General features: G+C 45.5%; 1 protein-coding gene across 1 annotated transcript; it reads right to left on the bottom strand.

Annotated features, from left to right (window-relative positions):
• Positions 1–11,031: 11,031 nt before the first annotated feature.
• On the bottom strand, positions 11,032–19,020 carry LOC135376054 (uncharacterized). The gene is made up of 2 exons (XM_064608654.1): positions 18,760–19,020; positions 11,032–17,452 (listed from the first exon to the last, which is right to left on the bottom strand). Exon 2 carries the CDS (start codon positions 17,424–17,426, stop codon positions 11,286–11,288), a length of 6,141 nt encoding a protein of 2,046 aa, XP_064464724.1. The 5' UTR covers positions 17,427–17,452; positions 18,760–19,020; the 3' UTR covers positions 11,032–11,285.
• Positions 19,021–24,900: the final 5,880 nt, after the last annotated feature.

Raw genomic sequence — 24,900 nt, 5'->3', positions numbered from 1 at the left:
ACAGTGCCACTTTTCTTTTATATATATATATATATATATATATATATATATAAGCGAAAGGAAAGGGGACACAGCGACGGATTTGAGGTGTTAATAGAATACAAACAAAGGTTTATTTTACATTATTAAAACATTATTTAGGAAAATGGGGAAGTGTCGACGTTTCGGAGGGAAGCTCCTCCTTCTTCGGGACAGAAGAGGCAACAAGACTATCCAAGGCCTTTATGGATTCAGCGTGCTGACGTAATCTCGTGTATTCGCGCCACCTGGCGTTCGTCGATGAGTCACGTTCTGCAAGGTCCGTTTGTCGCTGTCCGGTGTTTTAATTATGTAAAATAAACCTTTGTTTGTATTCAATTAACACCTCAAATCCGTCGCTGTGTCCCCTTTCGTTTCGCAATATATATATATATATTCTGCAATATATATATTCTGCAATATATATATATATATATATTAAATGAACTAGGGAGCAGCGACAGCATTGGTTAGTCTTTTTGAAGTGACGTATATTATAATAATATGCTAATCACAAGGTGTCTACCAACCTGGAAAACCTGGAAAAGTCGGCGAATTGTCAGGGAATTTGCAAAGTAGTCAGCTGAAGTCAGGGAAAATCGCAGACAAGTGCTGCTACGGTACGCAGTGAATCAGGAGTGCTGATGAGTGGTTGAGAAGCCGTGCCACAGAAATATTACGGGAAGTAGCAGTTCGCCAACATGACAAACTCAGAGGCGGAAAACTAGGTTAGTCTTACTAACTTCTCAATAAATCATCTGTTTTATGAGGGATCTGGTATCAAAACGTAGCAGCAGGCAACAAGTTCCCTTGTGTTTTGGTCAGGGAATTCGCTTGAAACAGTCAGTGAAAACCTGGAAAGGTCAGGGAATTTGAAGGCCACAGTTGAGAAGACACCCTGTAATCCGGCTTAGCTATACAGGGTGCTAACTGTTAACTAAATATCTATTTGGAACTAAAACCAATGGAAATAATAAACTGAGGCATTTCGGAGAAGTATTTTAATGTTTGGCTATTAAACGGGCTAAGCCTTGACCAAATGTCAAGCATCGGTCAAAAAGACGTCAAATATCACGTCTAACGTTACGCCATCTAGCCATCTAGCCTTAGACATCCAATGTCTATGCACGTAGCCGAGATATAGACATTTTTTTACCAAATGTCTGGAACTGGGACAAACACCTAACCATCCCAAGCAGAAATCTGGACTGGTCCCAGAATGGTTCCAGTTCAATGTGGATGGCACCAGCTGGGTTCCCAAATGGGGTGGCTGGTTCCACTTTGGTTTTCAAGTGGTCCCATCCTTCCCTTCCAGTGGTTTAAAAGGTCCCAGCTAGGTCCCAAACTGGGATGTCTGGTTCCAGTTTCACTCTCCTGTGGTACCATCCTGGCCCAGATGGTCCAACAGGTTCCAGTTGCAGCCTCAATTGTAGCATTTTTTTTCCAGAATGGTAATTTAATCTCTATATTGAATTTTTTTTTTTTTACATTTGAAAAGTGACAAGGAAGATAGAAAGGTTAGTTTAATTTCAGAAGAAGTCCGTCTTCGTCAAAAAATTACTTCTGCTTTTCCTTTTACCTTGTTTATTTTGTAATTTTGTTTTTGTCTTTATAAGTTCCCTCGAATTATAGTCCCACAACTTCTGTATCTGCCATTAATCAAGTCTGATCTTCAGTTTGAGAATCTTTTCCGTCCGTCTTTCAGTGTCTCGAGTATATCCGCTGTAAATTCTTCGCCAACACTTCAGCGAGTCAAACAGGCACTTTCCCTCTTCTTTCATAGTTCTGTCAGATAATTCTTCATTTGTGGTGCGTTCTTATGGCACCCTAAAGTAGTTGTCTATTTTTTCCATCTTCTTCTCCGTATTTGTTGTGTTGTAACGTCCACTCTGCTCTAATGCCCTACAATGGGCACTGAAAATTAAAAAAGCAAATAAATAAATAAATAACGGAGTAACGTAAGTTTGCGCATCTGCTGCAACACACAGACTATGTATGGGATAACATTTTTAAATTATAGCATGAAATTTACGTTTGCATGTCCCGTGCAAGGTGGCGTGGTGCGTTTCTCCCAAACGCCATCAAAACATGATGACAACAAGAATCACCCACTGAAATACTTGTCTAGGTCACATTGAACCATATTTTTTATTGAAGGTTCTACGCCCTGCACAAATACGCCAGCCACAAGAAATGATGAAGCAGCACAACACAGGCTTTCAACAATTCCAAGAAACAGTATGAGAAGCACAAACATGCAATTAGACTCGCAGCAGAAGCAGCACTCTCGTATCGAAAACGGACCGGTATTGTTCTGCTGAGAAGAGATTGCCGTTCCATTCTGCGAAGCCTCGTGACACCCCTGGCTTCCCGCCCATGGACAACCGACATCCCCCCCCCCCTCTATGTTGAGCAGAGTTGATCCAACGCTCGCTTTCCGCATGCCACGAAACACCTCTCGTCAAGATGCTACATTAATCCACCGAATGCGCCTCGATGTGGCCTTTATAGCTCAGCGGCATTACCGCATGAGACAAGTTGACTCTCCAACCTGCTGCCACTGTGGTGCTCTTGAGGATCTGGAGCACATTCTTCTTCATTGCCCCCACTACTAACCTTCCCGAACCGCACTCTCCGAGTCTCTTCGTCAGCTGGACTCTCGCCCCTTCTCCCTATCGAAATTGCTTCGCCCCTGGCCGAATCCAGCCCAGCAACGATCTGCGCTCAAAGCTCTTTTGACATTTCTGGACACCATCGAACTACGATCGTGATTGTGAAGGGCCTCGTTATTTTATTCCCCACATTCCCACCGCAATGGGGTAGAGTATCGCCTCTTGCGATGAAACTCCCCACTCTCCAAAGTCAAAATAAAGTTGTTGTTGCAATTAGACTGGCTTAGTAAATTTTGCAAAATTACGTTACGTTCTAGCTGTAGTACACTGAACTCCTAATATCCACTTACAGTAGTTTATAATAGAACCTCTGTATGCAATATGCTATGAAATTTGGAAGATAGATCCCGACGACGTACGACGACAGTACGTCTCTGCGTGTGAGAGAACAGAAATGTTGGAGAAAGCACGTGACAAAGCGTCCGTGCACTCAGAAGGCAGCAATAAGGGGGCATTTACAGACGGCCGCAACGCGACGCACTTTGTCATAACTGTCCACATCCTGCTTCTCACGTACCTGAGTTTCTTGTGTCTCATCTACACATATAGTGAATGCTCTCAAATTTGCTGTTTTCTACCATTGCATCGTATTATTCACAGCACTGAGATCGCCACCAAATCATGCGTGCCGAGTCATCACTACTGTATCTGCAACAGCTTCGCCTGGGTCTACTGGTGAGAGTATAGCAAAACATCCATTTGGGCTTGTTGGTTCATTTCCGTGACGATAAAAGCGCTAAAAGAGACATACACAGACGACACAACACATAGAGAACTGGTTAAAGTTTACCTGCGAGAATGTCAGAGCTGAGTTTAGGGATGCTTCTTATTCTGTGTAAGGCACGAACGTCTTATGGGGCTTGATATTGCAGTAAAAGAGAATAAGTAAGAAAAACGAACAACCCCATGGTACTGTTGACAGAGCATTAATACAACTAATCTTTTGTACCAGCAGCGGTTCAGTTCCAGCTAAAAATAACGGTCACTTGCGGTTTTCGGTTTTGGTTCCGGTTCCGTTCGACGCTCTGGTTTTTAGGTCGTCCTTTTGTCAGTTGTAGGCTTCCTTGTACGGGATATTTATCGGCCAGCACCTCCATGTTCCCATTTTGGGCTGTGAAAATAATGGCCAATCCCTAAGCGGGGGGCACGTTTTTATTAAGAAAAAAAAAAGAAAGGAATGAGCAGGATATAACAGGATATATACGATGAGTGAACATAGATGGTACAATATGCACCCTAACGTTGCACCCGAAATGCGGATCTGTGACACGCAGTGCTGTTGTGAACCACTGCTGTGTTCGCATCAACAAAAGTCATTTGTGTTATTTGAGAATTGTAAGGTGTGCTTGCTTTTAACCCTTGGCAATCTTTTGGTAATTAACTTTCCTGAACCGGTTCAAAGCGGTTTAAACCGGTTCGACCCAATACTATGCACTGCTGCGGAGCTGCACCCGAACCGAACCAATATGCCTGAACCCAAACCCAAACCGAACCGAAAAACAAAAAACAGTTCCGAGCCCTGCTCAAATGTTCAGAAGTTGCATTTTCAGAAAAAGAGATGTGTCGTTTTCTATTCTGTTTTGTGTAAGTATTTTACTATGATAATTTGCAAGGAGCGACCTCACTGGCAATTCACTAAGCAAGACACCAACAACAGACCGCCACCCACTGAACTGCATTGTCCTGTAGCAGTATGTACTGTGTTTGGAATATGCTGAATATACGTACCCATTTTTTGTGGTAAAGTGAGACATTCATATTCTCTACATTATGTGCTTTCATGAGATTGTAGTGGTGTTGGTAGTCACGGGTTCAGCTTTTACATCAGGGTGGCTCCGATGGGGTGACATCAAAGTTACTCCTGTTGAATTCACTTCGAAGCAGATTGTGAGCGCGCTGGAAGCCTATTATAGCTCTACAATCCATTTCCAAGTGGATTATGAAAACAGAAATTGATTTCTAGCTTAGAATCAATTTTCACTTTGGAAGTCGATCCACATGTGGTTCCAAAGTGCATAGTGATTCCTAGCTGGAAATCCATTTCTGGTTCCATAGTCCACTTGCAAGTAGATCCACTTCAATAATTTTTCTACCTGGAATATAATGTGCCTATGCTCCCAGTATCTTTTTGCGATGTTTCAGTAGGGGTGGGTTGAACTGAAATTCAGCAAAGCCTGTGTGTACTTACTACGTATTCGCGATTCCAATGAACTATAGGTGGCGCCGCGAACTTCCAAGATGGCGGACGGAAGGAGGTCTCCCGAGCGAAGCAAGCGTATTCGGCAAGGTGTCGGCCTAATTATGTTCATCTGTTTCAGTTTTTAATACCCACAAATGGGCACGTTTCTTGAAAAAGGAATTAACTTTATTATCTGGTCATCTCATACTGTGCAGTTCAACTCAGAGAAGTAGGCAAAAAGTTCCCGTCCTCGAAGTTTGTTTACAAACGTCGGGAGTCGAGTGAACAAAGGAGGCATTTTAGAAGGCAAAGCAGGGATATGTTTCCAAGAAGAGTGACATTTCATGTGTTTTCGAATGTGGATTACTAGTCTGCAAGCAATACCATGTTTGAGTTTCTCCTCCGATAGACCCTTGTTTTTACGTGTGAGTGTTGCAATCAAGGGAACAATAGCTGCGTTGGAAGTGTAGTGTCTCTTTTAATTGATACTTTTTGTGGGAACATCGAGAAGTAATCGTAAAATTGTAATGCACAAGTTAACGTTCACATGGACACTTGCAGCAGCTCAAGATAACACTTATTTTCTTTGTTTCGTGTGGTGAAGATAGCGTGCTCATATGACGTTAGCTCTGACCCTGATGTTTTCAGAACTCTGTGACTGTATGTCAAAGGTATACGTGAACAATACATATTTTGAAAACCCTTGGAGTACATGCGTATATCTGACACCTTGTCTTCACTTTACACCACACATGTGCAGCTATTTAGCATGCATTATGCTGTGCGGTAAACATCTGAGCGCTGGAAGAGACGCTCTGGCAAAGTGAAGTATTCGTTTTCTCTACCGCTCTTTGTATTTACGTACAACTTGGTGTGATATTTTTATCTTTGCGAGTCATTCGTTGATACGTGTGTGGCACTAGACAGAAGCTTTCAATCCCAGAGAACATCCATGTAGTGGATGCTTGTCTACGCCGCATTAGTACGGCGATATTCTTTACTTTGCCTGAGGTCTGAAAATGCATATATATATTAACACGAAAAAGAAATGCGGGTTCCTCGTTTGATACTACTAAGATTAATAATAAGATAGTATCGTGGTAACAGAGTTGGTTTGGAAACTCGGTCGACACACGGGACCTCCGTTCCGTTCTTCTTGATTAGGGAAACAATTAAAAAAAAAGCGTGGGGCATTTTCAGCAGGCTGAGAATAAATTAGTAGTGCAACATTCCTCTTTTCGATGTCGATACATTCTTTGCTGCCGGCATTCTGTCCATAAGCAAGATAAACGTGTATCGCCGTACCGCTTCCATGTCCGGACCCGCTGCTGGACCTCTACTCGCAGCTTTCCGAAATCGTCGCCAGGTGGCCACGGCTTCGCTGGAATCGCGAATACTATATCATCATTCACAGTGCTGAATACAAAAAGTGAGGTAGCCTTTGTAGAACCGTACGCTCGCAATAATGCTTATAATAGAATGATATATGTGCACAAAATCTAGCTTCCTTTCAGCACTAGTCTAATGGTCCCAGCAGCTATGTGGCTACTTTTCGTGACATTTAGCTGAGGGAACCACTGGATTGGGACCACGACGCTCCCAATCCAACACTAATTTGGGATCGGGGCCTACACTGGTCCCACTGAAATACCATCCGTCAAGTGGTCCCACTTCCCGACTGGTTCCAGATCCCATGCAGTCCCCATTCTAGAGTGGTTCCCTATGGGGACCACTTGGGAATAGGGACCAGCGTGAGACCTGTCTCAAAAACCGCTTTCAACTGGTCCCACTCTAGATTTTTGCCTGGGTTCTTATCTGTGTACCACATATTCTATCTACACATAAAAAATGTATTGCGGAACCTCCTGAAATGTAAAATTTCATTGTTCCTTTACCGCGCAAGCAGGTTCTGTCTGTTTTAGGCATTCTAACAATGGTAATTTCATGTCAGACTATGTCCAGGAGCTTATGGCGCTATGCTCGACCTCTGTGTACTGTGGCTGTTCATGAGATCCTGAGCAGAAGGAAGAGGCTACAAAAGCTCACCGCAAGGCATAGAGTGAATTAGTCACTAAAACATCGACAATTCTGCAAAGCATTAACTGCAAGTTGACAACAGGGACCCTATTCTCGTCAAAGTAATCGACCTCGATTACTTTGTGTTTCGCCTGTCATTGGTTGCAACGTGAAGAGGGCGTGAAGAACAGAAATAAATGTCACGCGCCCTCAACCGATAGTCGAGCTCTTGATCCTACAATCGTCGTGATAAAGCACACAAAGCACGTAGAATGCACGATAAGTGCTCACCTATTGGTTGAGGGCGCCTGGCATTCACCTCTGTTCTTCACGCCTTCTTCACGTAACGACCAATGACAGGCGAGACACAAAGTAATCGAGGTCGTTTACTCTAACGAGAATAGGGCTCCGGAAGGGCTTCAGTGAATGAGTACAAGCAGTCATCATACCTAGGATTGCTTTTTCGTGTCTTATTAGCCATCAATCGGTGGATTCTGTAGCAGTGTAGGGATGGGGAAACAAACACGAGTTTTATGTGCAGACAGTAAACGGTACCCCAGGTTCTTTAGCCATTTGAGCTATACATATTTGATATATAGCTATAGCATATAGCGGTGCATATATAGCTATATATATATATATATATATATATATATATATATATATATATATATATATATATATAGCCATTTGAGCTATATAGGTATCTATATAGATTGTGGAAAGATATGATATCATTTTGGGTCCTGATTTGTTCAAAACATGGGGGAGACGCTTATCTGGGACAAGATAATGTGTCCCAGATAGGCGCCTCCTCTCATTTTCAACAAATCAATACACAGAATGATATCATTCGGAATGATGGTTGGCTATGAGCGTGCTATGTGGTGAAGTCCTGTTTTAACAGTGTATGTAGTGCCAGGGAAAGATTAAAGGGGTTGGGACGCTTGCATAGATGTGGTTCGTTACATCATGGGCGCATGTATTCCACACCATAATACTGATAAAAATATAATTATTTTTTTACATGTCATACTTTGCGAGATAAAAGCCCTCGAAGCGCAGATGTCACAGACATCAGAGCTACAACCAATCTCATTCATAGCCGTAAGGGCTGTGACATCCCAGCTGCATGAGTTTCGGTATTCACGGTGCCCATTTTCTACACTTCTGTTGCAGTCTTGGTTGTAAACCCCCTTTCACTGATTTGTGGGAAATAACCTCATTTTAGCCATAAGACTGACCACAGACACCCCAACTGCACCGGGGATTTGTCCATCTTGTAGTGCACTCTTGTTCACCTGTGGTGAGTATTATGCGGGTCAGTCAGGCAGCTCTATGATCTTTGTGTATGCAACAAAGGTACGGTCTGTTCAATGTTACGCATGAAACTACAGTATCTGTAGAATGTGTGGAAGTGTGCGTTGATACTAACCTGGCTGCTGAAACCAACATCCAGATACAGATGTAATAATAACGTAGACAAACGATGGATGTAAGCAACTCATCTTCTGTATATATATTTTTTTTAGTGGATCATTAATGTGTTGACGCATGACTGCATTGCTCTTGTGAACCAGCGGGAGTGAGATGCAAACATATTCCTGATAATTACATTTTCACTGTGTACTTGTGCTGTGCAATGTATCATGCCTTTATTTTTTCCTTAATTCTTTTTGTCCTGCTCATGAGCTCTCATAAGCCATGTATGCCCTCATGTAAGTATCTTGCTTGTTCTTGTATCTGGTGCTTGGTCTCTCGACCTGCCAACTCTCCCGGATTATCCGGGAGACTCCCGAATTTCGTTCAGTCTCCCGATTGTACGGACACGCCCTCGGATCTCCCGGAAAATTGGGGCCTTGGGCGTTTCTTCTTCACTTTCCTTTAAAACCTTCGCAAACACATTCGTGAAGAATTGGACAGCCCGTAACACGTTTCGCGGCATGGCCATCAGAGGCTGGAGGTCGCGCAATATAGCATGTTTCATTGCGTCCGTATTTCTTGAGAAGATGTGCTATCATCCTGTCATCAGTCCAGTTACGTACGATAGTTTCGTCATCTCCGATGGTGCTCTCTAAACAGAAAAAATACCTGCAGGCGTTCCTGATACGTACCAAGTGCCTTTTCGCTGGTTTTCTGGTTGAGCACAACCAGCCGCGAACTGTACGTGTGACCGCCATTCCAGAAGATGTTCCTAAAATGTGACGAAGCGAAGCGCCACTGGTGTGGACGAACGAACCCACGAACGTTACCACTGCCATCATCGGTGAAATGTCTTCGGTCGTGCAAAATGCAATGTTGCAGAGCCTGAGACGAGGCGTCTTCATAATTGTGGGTGAGGGAAGGAACGATAGGAGGTCACAGCCCCTCCCGATAGTGGCTACCAATGACGTAGAGGAATCGCAATATGTGGCAATGCTATTTCGGGTGCGCATAATCATTGCGTCCCCCTCTCCCCGCCGTGCGGGGGCAGTCACCCAAATTTTTGGTTCATCAGGTTGGCAGATATGACAATGCATAACTTTGACAAATACTTTCATTAGGAATCTGCCGCTAGAGCTGTCATTCACGCCTTACTCGTACATACGTACCTACGGTTTCTCTACGGTACCCCGGCGTTCCCAAATGGTACTCTTTCACATGATTATAATGCCCTTAAAGCAGCTTAATTACTGTTCCTGGAACATCAAACGCCGAGTGATATGTGCACAGTGCGCGACCTTGCGACCAGCAGGTGGTGCAGCGGTGGTGAGCCGTAACGATACGAGAGTCAAGTCTTGTAATTAAGCAAGCAGTTGACTTACTTTATCAAAGAGAACAACAATTTCGACAAAAATATGTTTCGTGTGTCGGCGTAGCGCAGCTCTGTCGACAATACGTGACGTTCATGATGCTCTTCGCCAGTTAGCCGCAGGCCGGCTGCGCGACAGCATAGTTGCACGAATCCTAAGTGCGGAGGTGCTATCAACAACGTGTCTTGACATTGGCAAGCCATCCCCCCCCAAAAAAACAACAACAACAACACTGCAATGAAGAAGCCTACGTCGATTGACCAGACGCTTCCTGTCACCAACGACCGCCTTCCGACATTCCGGTATGCTCCGCAGTTAGAGAGAGCGATGTCTTGAAGAACACTAATATTACTAACGTCAGCTGTATAACCAGCCTAAACCACTCTCGTCATAAAGATGGCGGCCCCCGTGTCTGTTTTACGATGGTTAATTTACGATTATGTAAAATACGGGGCCATTTTCTGGAAATGAAGGGTGGTTTCATACATAGTTCCATATGGGCTTCCCGAATATGGTGAGAGTTTCAAAAAATCAAGGCACCCCCCGGAGCTGACCTTTAAGTGGGCTGGGGAATACGGGTTGGGGATGTTACCCCTCTGTTACCGTAGTGATGATAATTCGAGGACTGTGCTAGTTCTTGTAACAATGAAGAAACAAACACGGCATGGTGATTCTCATAATGCTAACTGTATGCTTTAAAGATAGTGCCCGAAAGCAAATTCCCTGAAGAGTGACATACGCGTATGTGTGTAACGTGCCATAGCACCACCTACCCCACAAAGCAGAAAAGCACAGCCGCCGTTTTCATTCTAATATTTTAATAAAGCTGCACATATACACGGCGATAGATGCCAAAATCCTATATGGGGATATATACACATGCAACGTGACGATCCAAATGCCTCTGAGGCTTAGCCGAACGTTCAAATATGTTAGTTGTGCACGGCTTGGTTACACTCAAAATCAGGGTTGCGGAGTTGCCATTCTGGGGTTGGAATGATTCCGGAATCATTCCAGATTTATCAGAGCCCGGAATGGAATTGGAATGGAATAGCGGAAACTGTCCTAGGAATTGAATGGGAATGGAAGTAGGCGGTTTTTCGCAGGAATGGAATTATTGGAATGGAATGGTATGGGTGCTCCGGGGGCTGCTGGGCTAGCCAGTATGGTTAGCGGTCCGTTTTCTTTTATTGAAGGCGGAATGGAATGGGGTTGCCGAGCCCATTCCAGGAGTGGGGATTGCCCATACCTTTAAGGAATTGAAAGGGATGGAATTATCACAAATCTCCGTTCCACGGAATGGAATTGGGGGCCCCATTCCGCAACCCTGCTCAAAACACACAGCTTCCAGGGGGAAGGACATCGCTTGCTATCCTGCCAGTCAACTAACATTTAGTCACTTACGTTACTTATGTGTATCAACGTACCGCCATACTTTGTTACAGGCCGACATAAATGTATCTCAATTTCGTAACTGCGCCAGGTCACTGGGATTCAGTCGCTGAATAACGGATCCGCTTCTGTACTGCTGCTGACCCTTTGTTATTGATCACCAGAGCAAATACCTGTGCAACAACGTAGCCCGAACAAAGTCAGGAATTGTTACAATTAACTTAGCGCCTCCACGGCATCCTCGTGTGTTGCTTGAATTCCAAGAGAGGTAACATCTAAGTGCGGAAGAAACAGTTTCTTTATATTGAACCATCTCAGAGAGGCAGCCAGTCGAAATGCAGTTCGTCCTTCATTGTCAACAACATTCGCATCTGCGTGGAGCATCAGCAGTTTGATCATTTTGATGTCTTTCTTTTCTGGCACTTCCATCTGTCTGTTCTCCTCGCCGTTTTCACGTTTCTTCTCACACTGCTGGACGTCTTTTTCGAAAATGTACGCGAGCGCTGTCATGCCAAATTTATTCGTGGCATTTGCTTCAGAATAAGGAAGTAACAATTGCAGCACATCGCAGTGGTGGTTGGCCGCGCTCAGATGCATAGAAGTGTCACCGTCGTCATTGCAAATAACAGTATCTGAGTGAGGGAGAATCACTTGTAATGCTTCTACGTGACCCTCACTTGCGGTGAGATGCAGCGTGGTGGAACCACGTTCCACACCCTTAGGATCAAATGAATGGGGAAGAAGAAATTCAACAACTTCAATGTAACCTTCGCTGGCAGAATAATGCAACGGAATTAATCCCGACGTGTCAGGGACATCGGCCGATATGACAGGAAGCAGAACCTTCACTATGTCGATATGGCCATAGAGAGCGCTGTAGATGAGTGGAGTAGCACCGTGGTCATCTCGTACATTGATACACATCCTGGGAAGAAAGAAATTGACAACGTCCAAGTGGCCCATGATGACAGCCCAGTGTAACGCGGACCGTCCACGTTTGTCGGTATCATTGGCTGGCAATTGAGGAAACATCAGCTTTACTACATCCAAGTTTCCTCCGCGAGCACTTAGATGAAGTGGAGTGCAGTTTCCTACATCGGTAGCATTGCCGACCGAATGGAGCAGCAGGAGTTTGATTATTTTGACGTTTCGTGTTCCAAGCATGCTGCTGCTTCCGCTGCACCCCGCGGGGCTCTCTTGTTGCCGTTGGTCGGAATCGCAACATGCTCGCAGAAATGATGTCTTCCCCAACTTATTCGAGGCATCTACTTCTGAATAAGGAAGTAATAGTTGCACCACGTCATAGTAGAGGCCGTACGTGCTCACATGGATAGCTGTATCACCGCCGTCGTCACAAATAACAGCATCTGAGTGAGGCAGGATCACTTTCAATGTTTCTACGCGACCCTCTCTCGCGCTAAGATGCAGCGTGGTGGAACCATGTTCCGCACACTTAGAAGCAAATGAATGGGGAAGAAGAAATTCAACAATGTCAGTGTGGCCTCGCCTGGCGGAATAATGCAACGGAAGTAATCCAGATGTGTCAGGGACGTCGGTCGATACGAGAGGAAGGAGAACCTTCACGATGTCGTTATGGCCATAGAGAGCGCTGTAGATGAGTGGAGTAGCACCGTGGTCATCTCGTACATTGATACACATCCTGGGAAGAAAGAAACTGACAACGTCCAAGTGGCCCATTATGACAGCCCAGTGGAACAAGGTTCGTCCATGTTTGTCTGTAGAATTGGCTGAAAAATGAGGAAACAAAAGCTTTACTACGTCCAGTTTTCCTCTACGAACACTCCGATCAAGTGCAGTGCGATCATCTTCATCGGCAGCATTCACGAGTGAATGGGGCAAAAGCAGCTTCGTGATTTTAATGTCTTCCTTTCCAAAGGTGTTGCTCTTTCGCGCGTTCTCAGTACTGCCGTCTTCACTGCCGAGTATATTGATCATATCCCTGTCAAAGGATAGTCCACTAACGCTGCTTAGAAGTGGCGTCTCGCCAGTGTTATTTTTCACATCTACATCGGAATAGGGTAGCAGAAGCATCACCGAACTCACGAAAACGCTGTTGGAACTCTCGTGCAAAGCAGTGTCACCATCGCAGTTACGAACGGTGGTAGCTACATGGGGAAGGATCTTCTCCATTACCTCTGTTTGCACTACTGAGGCATTTCCGTGCATCGACGTTGAGGACTCACTGCAGAACACGTCCCCAAGCAGCCAATTGCAGAGCGTCCCTCTTTCAGAAATGGAATCGGGAACAGCTGCCAGATGCAATGCTGTGTTTCTTCTTTTGTCACATGCATCTTTTGTTGCCGCATGAGGTATCAGGATATCCACAGTGTCCGCATTACCATGAATAATACTCATGTGCAGCGGCGTCTGACCATCTGCATTGGGTGCATCGCTCGGTAGACGATTTAGAACGTATTTGCAAGCATCGTGTGCTCCCACCGCCGCGTACACGTGTAAGAGTGTGGAGTCGTGTTTGGCGAGGGCTCTAATGTCCGAATGAGGTAACAGAACCTTGAAGACTTCATACGACGTCGCGTGGAATATAGGCGTGTGTTCGAAGTCGCACTTGATTGCATCAACGTCGATTACTGGTTCCTTCGTTACTTGCCCATGTCTCATTTCTTGGGTGTCCGAAACAAGGGGCCGTTCGGCTGTCTTCAGATCGGAACATGCTTTTAAAAGGCAATTGAAGAGTTCTGTACACTTCCATAACACGACATGAAGTATCACTGAATACGCGAAGTCTCTTTCTTCTCTAATGTTTTTAATGGAAACAGGTAGTTGTTTCGCCCAGTTCACGCTCTTTTCACTGCACATTGTGCAAAATACATTCACTCTTTGCCAATCGCGCTTGCTGTCCGCGTACATCAAAGGTGTCATTCCAAGTCCGTCTTCTTCTAGCAATTCCTCAGCTATTTGCTTACCGTGCTTTCTAGTAACCGCGACCAATATCACTTCACCTGCATGCAACGCTGCTATATGCACTGGCGACCTTAGAAACCCGTCGCGGCTGAAGGGCACCTCTGCAAGATTCTCAACACTACGCCAGTCATTGTTCATGACATGACAGTGAAGTGCGTGAGACTTTGCTCCCAATGCATCGAAGAAGTTGAGGATTCCGTCATAATCGATATTTCTGTACATGCTGGCAACTATCTTTGTGACGCGACCGGCCGCGTCTGCTTCCTCCGTAACCTCATTAGCAAGAAAACATGCTGCGAAAAACTCGGCAAATGTTCTGTGCACAAACACAGGAATTCCCTTGTTGTGTCCGTCTATCAATCCGTGCTTAAGGTAACCATCAACGACACGTTTCATTAGCGTTCCACCAGGTTCAATGTTCCGCAGCTCCTTTTTGCTTAGCAACATGGCCAGCAATTCCTGGTTGAAAACGACTTTGAGAGCGAGAAGACCGTGATCCTCGTACAGGGATGACCTTGTCTTTACCTTTTCGTCCTGTACAGCTATGAGGCTTTTGTTTGAATCTGTTCCGCCTGTCTGTTTCTTCTGATAGATTGTGAGCTTAGTTTCAACGAACTCCTCGTAGATGTTTAAGGTGCTGTATTTTTCTGCGTGTACAGGCTTCTCATCTTCGGGGTTTCCTTGTTCCAAGTGCTCGACTCGTGCTTCATCGATTTCTGCAATCATGTGAACAAGCAGGGGGTTCTTGGTGAGCTTGTCGTTCCACTGTGAAGAAAACCTTCCTAAGGATCTGCGGGCGCATGAATCCAGTTTCTCATCATCGATTTTGCGACCATTCCGTTTCCAAAACCGTTTCAAATATTGGACTTGTTCTTCATCTCTGAAACCAACGATTTCGAAAGCTATCGTGTTAAACTTGTTTTGCAATTCGGGCTTGAAGCAATTCCGGCCGAACAAAAATATTTTTGAAATCATAGTTTTTCGCAGGGCGACTACTAATTCCATCAAAAATTTACGGACTTGGGCGACTACTTCATCAAATGCGTCGAAGATGACGACAACTTTGAACGGCCAACCACTCGAAATACTCCTTTTGAGAAGGTTGAACTCGAAGGTATCCTGCTTTAAGCCGCAGAATTTAGCAAGCACCATATCTCCAACGGTGCTGCAATCCACAGACTGAATATCAATCTTTTGCAGGTCAACATGGAGCACCCATGCCATTTTATCCATAGTTTTTATATGCTGAGCCATGCGCAATGACATGACACTTTTTCCCATTCCTGGGTCGCCACAAATGACCATGACCTTACCAGGAACGTCACGGATCAATGCTTCCATGTCATGAACCTTGCATGTGCCGGAAACCGCTTCCCGTAGAGGTCCAAGAGGTCCGTTGGATCTGACCCAGTGGAATTCTGAGCTTTGTGAATCGTACTGAAGAAGGTGGACTGTCTTTTCTTCGTAGCAAGCGAATTGGGAAAGTGTGTCGTAATCGTCCGCATTATCCAGCAGCACACATCTTTCGAACCGTTTCACTTGGCTGTGACGGCTCGCATGACACCCGGGAGGAACCAATGCATCGAGGATTTTGCCGCAGGAACCCACGATGGCAAATGCTTCGTTCGTCAGAGTACGTAACGCCAGACTCAGGTCCACCTGAGTGACTCGTTCGCATGTGCGTTCAACGTAGTAGCTAGCTATATGTTTGTCCAGCGTCTTGAGTTTGGGTCCTACATCAACTGTTTTCTCTCGACACAACTTTAGAAACGTGTTTTCGTCCAGTACGTCCGAAAATCTGTCCCCAGTCAGTTCCTCTAGGTTCACGTGTCCTCTTTCGCCTCTAGATGCCATTAGCTCACAAATTGATAGCTCGCTGTCGTCTTGAAGCCGAACATAAGATAATTTCAACGAGTCCGCTTTGCATTTATCTGTCACGTCGGAAAGCGTACAATTTGACACGGCAAGGACGTGTGCCCTATTTCCTAAACGATCATTAATCTCTTCCACGAAGTTATCATGCTCAGCATTTTCAGTCAGCACAATCACTTTGGTGCCCCTAATTGTAGCCAAATCCTTTAACAGTTTTGTATTCGCATTTCGACGTTTCCCTTGCCGGTAATGTTTTCTGCCAGACGAAATAATGACATAGCTGCACTTGTTCTTCAACAACGCTTCTTCCAGAACACCGTCCCAGTTCTTTAACTCGAGGAATACATACGACTGTCTCTTCAATGTAACCGCGTCGTAGATCATTATTTCGAGGAATGACAAGTTAGGAGCCGTCAGAACGAGAAGTGGGTAATCTTGTAAATCAAGCTTGGTCTTAAACTCTATTCCGAGGCTTCGTATCTTGTCAGCCTTACCAAGTCGCTGGTTTTGTTCCCTTATTTGCTGTCTGTCTTTTTCTGGACGATTTTTGCTGATGAACTCTTCCATATCTGGAAGAATGATATCCCTAAAAAAACCGAACAATTTAGGAACTTGTTCCTGCAGAAGAGCTTCCCCTGATGGCATGTGTGCCTCGTGGGTGCCGTGCATTCGAAAACGCATCAGTGCGAGCAGGTGGGGAACTCGCACCACAAGTTCCTCTTCTTTAACAGATGTGTTATGGAATGCCTGCGCTATTACATCGTGCATTTTACATATACCAGGCTCGATCTCATTGAGAATGCGTTGGTAGTGGTTTCTGCGCGCCCCGTCATTTTGCTCGAATGGCTTTCCATTATTTTCGTACACCATGCCCAGGGCAGCATGACAAAACTCGTGAGCCATCGTTCCTAGAAGTTCATCGTCATTCATCTTTGCTGCAAGGTAGATTTGTTCCTCTCGGAGCATAGTAACGCCCAAGGTGGCTCTGTAATCGTTCCCCAGCATACAGACCAATCTGTTGCTGTGAAAGTCGAATGTGACCTCTAACCAGAGGGACGTGGCAACAACCCGGAGGATAGTGTCCACCATCGGGATCTCGTACAGTTTTTCGTACAGTTCTTTAACTTTGGTCTCGAACATGTCACTCGTTTTGCTTGACGATTTACATAGTAGTCGTTGAATGGGGTCGCATGTGTGTACGAGTAGGCGCAGTTGATAATGATATTCGCTTTTCTCCAAGGGAGTCAGCTTCATGAAGAGTTTTCCTTCTTTGTTTTTGTTCGCCTCGTTAAATCTGCAGCTACGAGACACTAGCAGTGCAGATATTTTAAGTTCTTTCTTCTTTAGCGCGTTACGCAAAGCCGATTTCTCAGTCTCCGGATCCAACCACTGCCTGAGATCTTTGTTCTCGTTGAGACATTTTTCCACGTCACCGAAGTTTCCTCTGTCGATGGCGTCATGCATCGCTTTCCGCATTGGTGCCGTCTCGTGGGACCTCTCCATGCTGACGCTAGAGCCAGACGACTTTCCTGCTTCGTCCATCGTATTCTCTCCAGGCCCTGTAAGTCCTGCAAGCATACGACAGAATGTATATCTTTGAAAATAAATTAGTAAGAAACAGTATATGCTATATGTCTGTCAAAAATGGTTAGTCCCCTCCTCAGATGTCTGACATGAACATCCTGGTTGAGTTTTCAATCAGCACTAGCGGCAATAAATAATCCATCTATCGTTACTTGTAATTCCAGACTTTCCCCCAAAGCGATAGCCGCACTTGTCAAGCCATTTCCACCTCACAAAGTACGAACCCGGAAAGAGGTACACTTCCTTGTACAGGGACTCAGTCGCCTGTAGAAGGAACCATCCTACAAGACAGCAGGCTGCGCCCTGACTGGCTGATAGCGATACGGAGGGCGGTCACAGTTCGCTAAAACCCTACCTCACAAGAGTAGTCTTCTCCAAAGAGGGGTAGCACTTTTCCAATAGGACATATGGAGTGTAATGTTGCTAAAACGCACGCTTAGATGTGTGCGGTTGCCGACGATTTCAGTACCCCTTTAGGCCTTACCAAGGGCTATAGCAATCATTCCATGCATGCAGGCAGTTAACTGAAATGTCGAACAGCCACCTTTGGTTTGACATTAAACCATCGTTCTCTGGGGGCTTAATCACTTGCACGTCTAACGAGCTAACGCGTGGCGGGAAATGAAAAAGGAGAGGCACGTAGGAAGAGCTGCCGTGCACGTGTTTTGTCACGTGCCCTTCTTGACGAGTGACCTGCCCTTCGTAAGGCGTGAGTCCTGCAAGCACATGACAGAACATACATCTCTAGATCAGTAAGAGTAAGTCCGTGCTATTCATCTGGTAAAGTGATTAGACCCCTCCTCAGATGTCCGACACGAACTTTCTCGTCGAAGTCTAAGCACCAGCAACAACAAATAATCCTTCCATCTCCCAAGGCCTGTTGGAAATTCCAGACCGTCCCCAAATGATAGCCGCACTTGTCGACGTCGACCGGCTTTGGTGGCCCAGTTGGCGCAGCATGTGCGTCGTCTTTTTGTGTGTTCGAATGTGGCCGAGGACGCCAGCAACTCAGTGGCAGCGTACAAGTTCCTTTAACACGCTAACTTCCGCGAGGAAGCCTAAATACAGTGTGCCGTATGCTGAACACTGCTTCCAGCACCGCGTGGCGGAGATTTCAAGCGCACGTCGAAAGAGCCCCAGGCTGTCGAAATTGCACCCTACGGCACATGCAGCATGATCACTTTACGTGTAAATCTACTCCCATTTATTATCTTTGCTATGTCACTTTTTCAGTTAAAACATTTCAGTACAGCTACGCAATGCGGAACATTTAGGCAGCAAGGTAAATTACCTCTTAGTTGCGTGCTTTTATTTCAAGGGCACATTCCCTTGAGACGTGCGACGGGATGAACCAGGTATCAGAAGCTTCTGTTGGACGGGTTGCACACGGGGGCTGCGCATCAGTGGAGCGTCGCAGACTGGAGGAACGACTGGTTGGCGCCAAAGTGGCTGTCCTCCGGAACAGAACTTCACAAACTATCCGGCGAGAAGATCCTCTTCGAAGGTAACGGTTCTGAGACTGAAACACACAACGGATGAACACAAAACAATCTTCAAGATGCACAAGAACATGAGCAATTGAAATATTTGCACTCGACCGGCAATCAGCAGGTACGTGGTTAGGTTCCCGTGCTGTCGCGATGACTGCTATATTTTAACTGTTCAAGACTTCCCTTGTTCCCCCGTCTTGTTTTGACAGTTGGCTTATGAAACCGACGGTGAACTCATCGGCTGATCCACTTTCCCTTATGGCCTTCAGGGTTCCAGGAAGGCCAATAGAAGGAACCTAAAACGGAGACTCAACCTGCCAATCAAACGTGGCCGCATTTCATTGGTTGCTGTCTTCTATGGGGGCCGCTATGACACGAACATTTCCCCATCATGGAGGTGCTTCTTGGAAAGGCGAAACGGAGATTTCGTGCAACAAATTTCTTCACAGTCTACTTTAATTTCATTCCGATAGCATACATCTTCGTATAAGTATCTGCGAGACCAGCTTGTATATGCGCTCTGCCATATGTTCCGTCAATAACGTAATGCCCAGTGAAGGGCGCGGTCCCAAGAAAATAGCGGGAAAGACGCCACTGCATGCGTAAAATTTTTCATTGTATCATTGACTTTTACCTATACACACATATTTGCCAACTGCTGATTTCGTCTGCATGTTACGCGATTAGAGGTAATACCGGAACCCATCTGTGTACGAAGAAGCGGTTCTGCCTTTTTCCTGGCCCATCAGTTCTGCGAGCAACCATTTCTGCCGTTCTGCGTCTTCCCAACATGCCTCTCTCCATGCAGATGCCGTTGATAAAAGTGGGGTCAAAATCCGTCGTTTCGGCATGTAGCTAGGGGTATCCGATTCAATCCAAACCAATGCAGTTACCCCAACATAGTGACGCCCAGTAAATAAGGCCAAAGTATAACTTCACCGTCACTTCGACCGGCAATGAGGCTGGTGCAGCGACGTCACGTTTGGTCATGTGACTCAGGAAAACATATTGTCGCAACGCAGTCACAGTAGGAGGGCATGCCGTGCGTTGTTGCCGTATATGTGCAATTACGACAGGTAATTGTAAAAACAAACGCTGATGCCTCATTCGGCCCGCAGTATAACGGCTGTGACGCATCCCCATGTTTTCCCAAGTCACGTGGCTCAAAGACGCTCAAAGGGCGCGCGTGACGTCCTGTGCACGAGCTCCATTGGCCAGGCACCTGGTACTAGGCAGGTCTCATTAATGGGCAGACGCCCTTTTGTTATACACTGCTCTGACTCAGGTCGTCCGACGGCTAGTGATGCAGAACTATCGCGACACTTACTATGGATACTATCGCTAGTTATTTGTTTCTTTCAAAAACTATCAATAGTGGACAACGGATACCACTATCGATAGTGTAAAAGCTATCCATTGTTGACTATCGACAGCACTCTAAATAGTGTTTAAAAACTATACATAGTTTTACAATAACTCACAATCAATAGTACTAGTGAGTACCGCTAGAGTGCAGGCAAGCTGGTACTTCATCATGGTACATCATACTCTTCCTTTGTTCTTTCTTTGCTATCGATTGCTTGATTGGTTCTCACTATAAGGATGCTTTCGTTCCCGTCTTCGTTTTCGCACTAGCACTGTGACAACGAAAACGGAATCACGTAGTGACACGACTTCCCTTTAGCTGTAATGTATGAATAACCCACTGCAAGCGGCGACAGAACACGCTGCTGACATAGTTGCACGCTACGCGTTTTTTTTTTAGTTATGTGTTAGCGCCGCGAAGCAACTGTGGCCATGAGCAGGGTACGACGTGGGCAGATGGAGAGAGGATAGCAGGGAGGAGTGGCGGACAGGGGGTAAGTATGCATCCTGGGCCGACTTCAGGGGGAACTGTGCCGACATTCGTCTGGAAAGTCTTCGGGTAACCCAGGGAAAGCATCGGACAGCACAGCCGGTGACAGGATTCGAACCCGTGTCACCTCCCAGTCATGGCGTGGAAAGCGATCATCCTAACCACTATGCCACGGGAGCTAGTATGCTACTCGTGAGACCGCAATGCCAATGAATCCAGTGCAGAGTATCACGACATTGCGACATTGCGTGACAAGCTCAGGGTCAACGTCGGAGGGAAAGCTGCTCTGAGTTGTAATCTTTAACGTGTAGGAGTGAGACATGCTCTTTTTAATTTTTATCTCCTCTCCGATAGTTTTCTGACAGTCAACTACTGATACTATCATCGATAGTCTGTCGACGATCGACTATCGATAGTATACTCTCGATGGTTTTTCGTACTGTCGATAGTATCGATAGCACTCCGGTAGTTTTACATCACTACCGACAGCTCCCTCAAGTGGCGCACAGGACAGCTCCTCCCACTTGCCACACCTTCGATATGCACTGCCCGCGCCCCAACACTATAGTCACGCACTGAATACGTTTTCCCCGGCTGTGTGCCCTGTATTCTGAATATGCGGCCGCGCTTTCGAACCGACAACAGGCAGGACAAAAGGCGTATCCAGCGTTAAACGACACGCGGGGAGTCCCACCCATACAGAAGTCTACTCAAATGTGCAGAAACAGCGGACGAGCATATGAATTGTAACTGCTCAGAAAAAAGAGATGCAGGTGACCTTCCCTGTTCTGTTTTATTCGGTTCTTTTTTTACAACCATAATATGAAAGGATGAACTTCACTGAGTAACTTGTTTCCCAGACTTATACAAATACAATTGGAAAGAAGTCGATCATTCTGAGGTCATGACTTCTCTTCACAGTGTCCATTTATGCCAGGGTCAACGAACAGGACGTATGCCACGGAACGTCTATATTCCTTGAAGCATACCTAATTCGAGGTTCCTTTACGTGCAGCCCTTGGATAAATAGCTTGGATAGTTTCGAATAGCAATATAAATGGTGTTAGAAAAGGGAAAAAAAGGAAAGACTGGAGGATTGAATGCGCATGTACTTTTCTTACCCTGGGACATTCACGGCTGTTAATTGAATCTCTGCTAGTCGAAAAATCGCAAACCAAAAAAAACTTCATCAAAACTTATTGCATAAGTTTTAGCCTTTATTGCCTTTATAAGTATAAGCCTTTATTGCATGCAGAGGCTCAATTATTATCGACGAACCCCAAGCCATAATTTTCTTTAATTGCGTAACACCCGAAACCAGACAAGGTCAACCGCTTACCTTAAACGTGTTCAGCTGTGATGTACGCTCCAAAAGCTGACCGGGCTTTTGCTCACTTCAGAAAACAGTCGTGTTTCTCGCTGCCTTGCCACTGCGCAACTGAATAGACAGGGTTGCAACAGGAAAGCATCAAATAGAGGATATGGCACGGCGTGCAGATAATGCGCGCTTATCTGTCCGCTCTGTGCACTTGTACCTTGTACCCCGTCTGTCGCATTTTCAGAGATGAGAAATCCGAGGGGCGACGTCTTTTCTTGCGATAAGGGTTGGGTCTTCATGCGTATAATACGCGTTCCTGCCTGTACGCAACATATTTTATGTATGACATTTCAAAAGGCTTAGGTAGGTTCTAATGGGAAGGTAATGCCTCGCTTTCGGACCGATAACACATCAGGCAAAATACATGTCATCCGTTAAAAATACGCGAGGATTCCAAACGCAGAGACGTCCTCTCAAGTGTGCGGAAGCTGGGGACAAGCAAATGGTTTGTACCTGCTCAGAAAAATAGATGAATGTGAGTCACCAGGGGCGGACCTAGAGGGGGGGGGAGGGGTCAGGATATCCTGACCCCACCCCTCAGTTTTTGTCTAAACATAGTGTTTACTTGACCTCGAGTTCGTATCTACGGCGCTGGGCAAGGCTGGACCCCCCTCTCAGAAAAATCCTGGATCCGTCCCTGAATGTGACCTTTCGTATTGCGTTGTGTGTGGTTCGTTCACAATGACGATTTGAAAGGAGCGACTTCACTAAGCTATTTGCTTCTGAAACTTGCATAAATGCTGGTTCAAAGAAGTCGATCATTCTAAGGTCGCGATTGCTCTTTAGGCTCTTCATCTATGCTAGTGTCAATCAACAGGACGTGCGCTACGAAAGGTTTATATTCTCTGAAGGATAAAGCTGTTTGCACGAGAGGACGACGTTACCAAATTCCTAAAAATTGGGTTTACGACATAGTCAATAGCTGTCCCACCCGTTTATCCATGCACCTTTAATACCCCGGGACATGGCTTGAACACTCAATTATCAATTATACTTCTTGAGTCCGGATTTGAAAATGAGATCAAATGAAAAAATCGTAAATCCTACTTCAACCACATTGGCTAAGCATACACGCTGGCCTTTTACATTTGTTAAATTTTTCATTTTCCGTGTAAGTCGTCTCCCAACAACAACAATAAATGCAGGAAAAGTGATGATGACATGGAATGTTTCCCCGTGGTAGCCACGGGACCCTACCCCACTTCACAGAGGTTAATATGAGAGGATGAATTATGGTGAACGCGAAGCGCCGACGGGTCGGGGTGTCGTTTAGATCTCTTCGAGGAGTCCAGTCGCTTGCATGAAAGCTAAAAGGGAGCGAAGTGCCCGGCACTGATGCTCACGGGAGCTCCATGAGCCAAGTGCGAGTGCTTTGGACAAGCTGAATGGTCTATGCTCAAGGAGTTCAAGTTGGCATCGAAACACACAGCGTTCACACGTGTACCGCTCACAGTCCTGGGTGACATGAAGTCGTCTCCCAGATGGTATCCTTTCCTCTCCTTTCTTATGCGTTTCCTTATTCTTTTCGCAACCCATGGGCGATTTCCAATAATGCCATAATGCAGCAGGAGGTGTTTGTTCTTTGTTAGTTGATTCCCGGCGCGCATTAAGCCTGCTTCCCTAGTGTCTTCATTCGGAACTTTTAGCCCTAATCCCCATTTCACTTCCCAACAACACACCCGCTCATCCCACACAATGTATTACACGATTTATTGTTACCTCTTCCCTATGTTCAGACTCGGCATTTCGATATCTTCTTTGAATTGTATGTGTGCATTTTTATGCTTTAATGCGTGAGCATTAGAAGCCGCATTTCGAAGAGAAGCCGGCGTTGTAGCGGGGTGAGACCGTGGCGTACGTCTACAGCGCGGCACGTGACGCAGAATAGCAAATTGGGCTGCGCTCCGCACGCTGATATGCTGTTCTCCGTCACGTAGAAGCGTGGGAACGTGGAGCGACGGCGATGGCAGCTCGGAGAGCCGCCGTCAGTTGCGCCTCGTATGTGCAAATGTTCGGAGGTGTCTCGTACATTCTTCGAGGTTTCGCGAGCGGCTGAGTCTGTGTACTAACCATGTCGTATGGCGTATGCCATGTGTGTCATGTCTGCATGTGCGTGGTGTGGTGTCTCTCGTGTGGTATCTGTGGTGTGGTGGAATCTAGGTATGCATTGTGTATGAGAAGCAATTATAAATAAGACGAATGTCTAATGCTAACGCACTGTCATCGCATCAATTACATTAATCGCCCTCATTTTTGTTGTCTTTTTAACTGTATATTGCACTCTCGCCCTCTATTGGTGTATATATGCGAGCAGCATGTTTATTTCAGTAACCTCATGAAGTGCAGCCTCTGCACCAAACTCTTGTTCATTTTAATTTCAGTTGTAATAGTGTTACTACCCGTTTACCTTCCCTTAGTGCAATCACAGTTCGTAAGACTTCGACATTGCTTTTTATTATTGGAAACTGTCATGCAGTTCACACAATCATGCGTACAGTTCATAGGATCTGTCATACTTGTCGAGATATAACATAAGATAAGATAAGAGATAGATGGACTGGATGGACTAATGCACTGTTCGCCTTCACACAATACAGACTCACAATATCACAGCTTTGAAGAAATAATAAAGTATCAACGGTACATAGAATTGTCGACACAGCAAGAAAGGTTACCAAGTCGTTTATAAATAAAAAAATGGCCAAACCA

Source organism: Ornithodoros turicata, unplaced genomic scaffold (assembly GCF_037126465.1).
Source record: "Ornithodoros turicata isolate Travis unplaced genomic scaffold, ASM3712646v1 ctg00001006.1, whole genome shotgun sequence".
Lineage (NCBI taxonomy): Eukaryota > Metazoa > Arthropoda > Arachnida > Ixodida > Argasidae > Ornithodoros > Ornithodoros turicata.
This window is presented reverse-complemented; position numbering and strand designations above follow the sequence as displayed.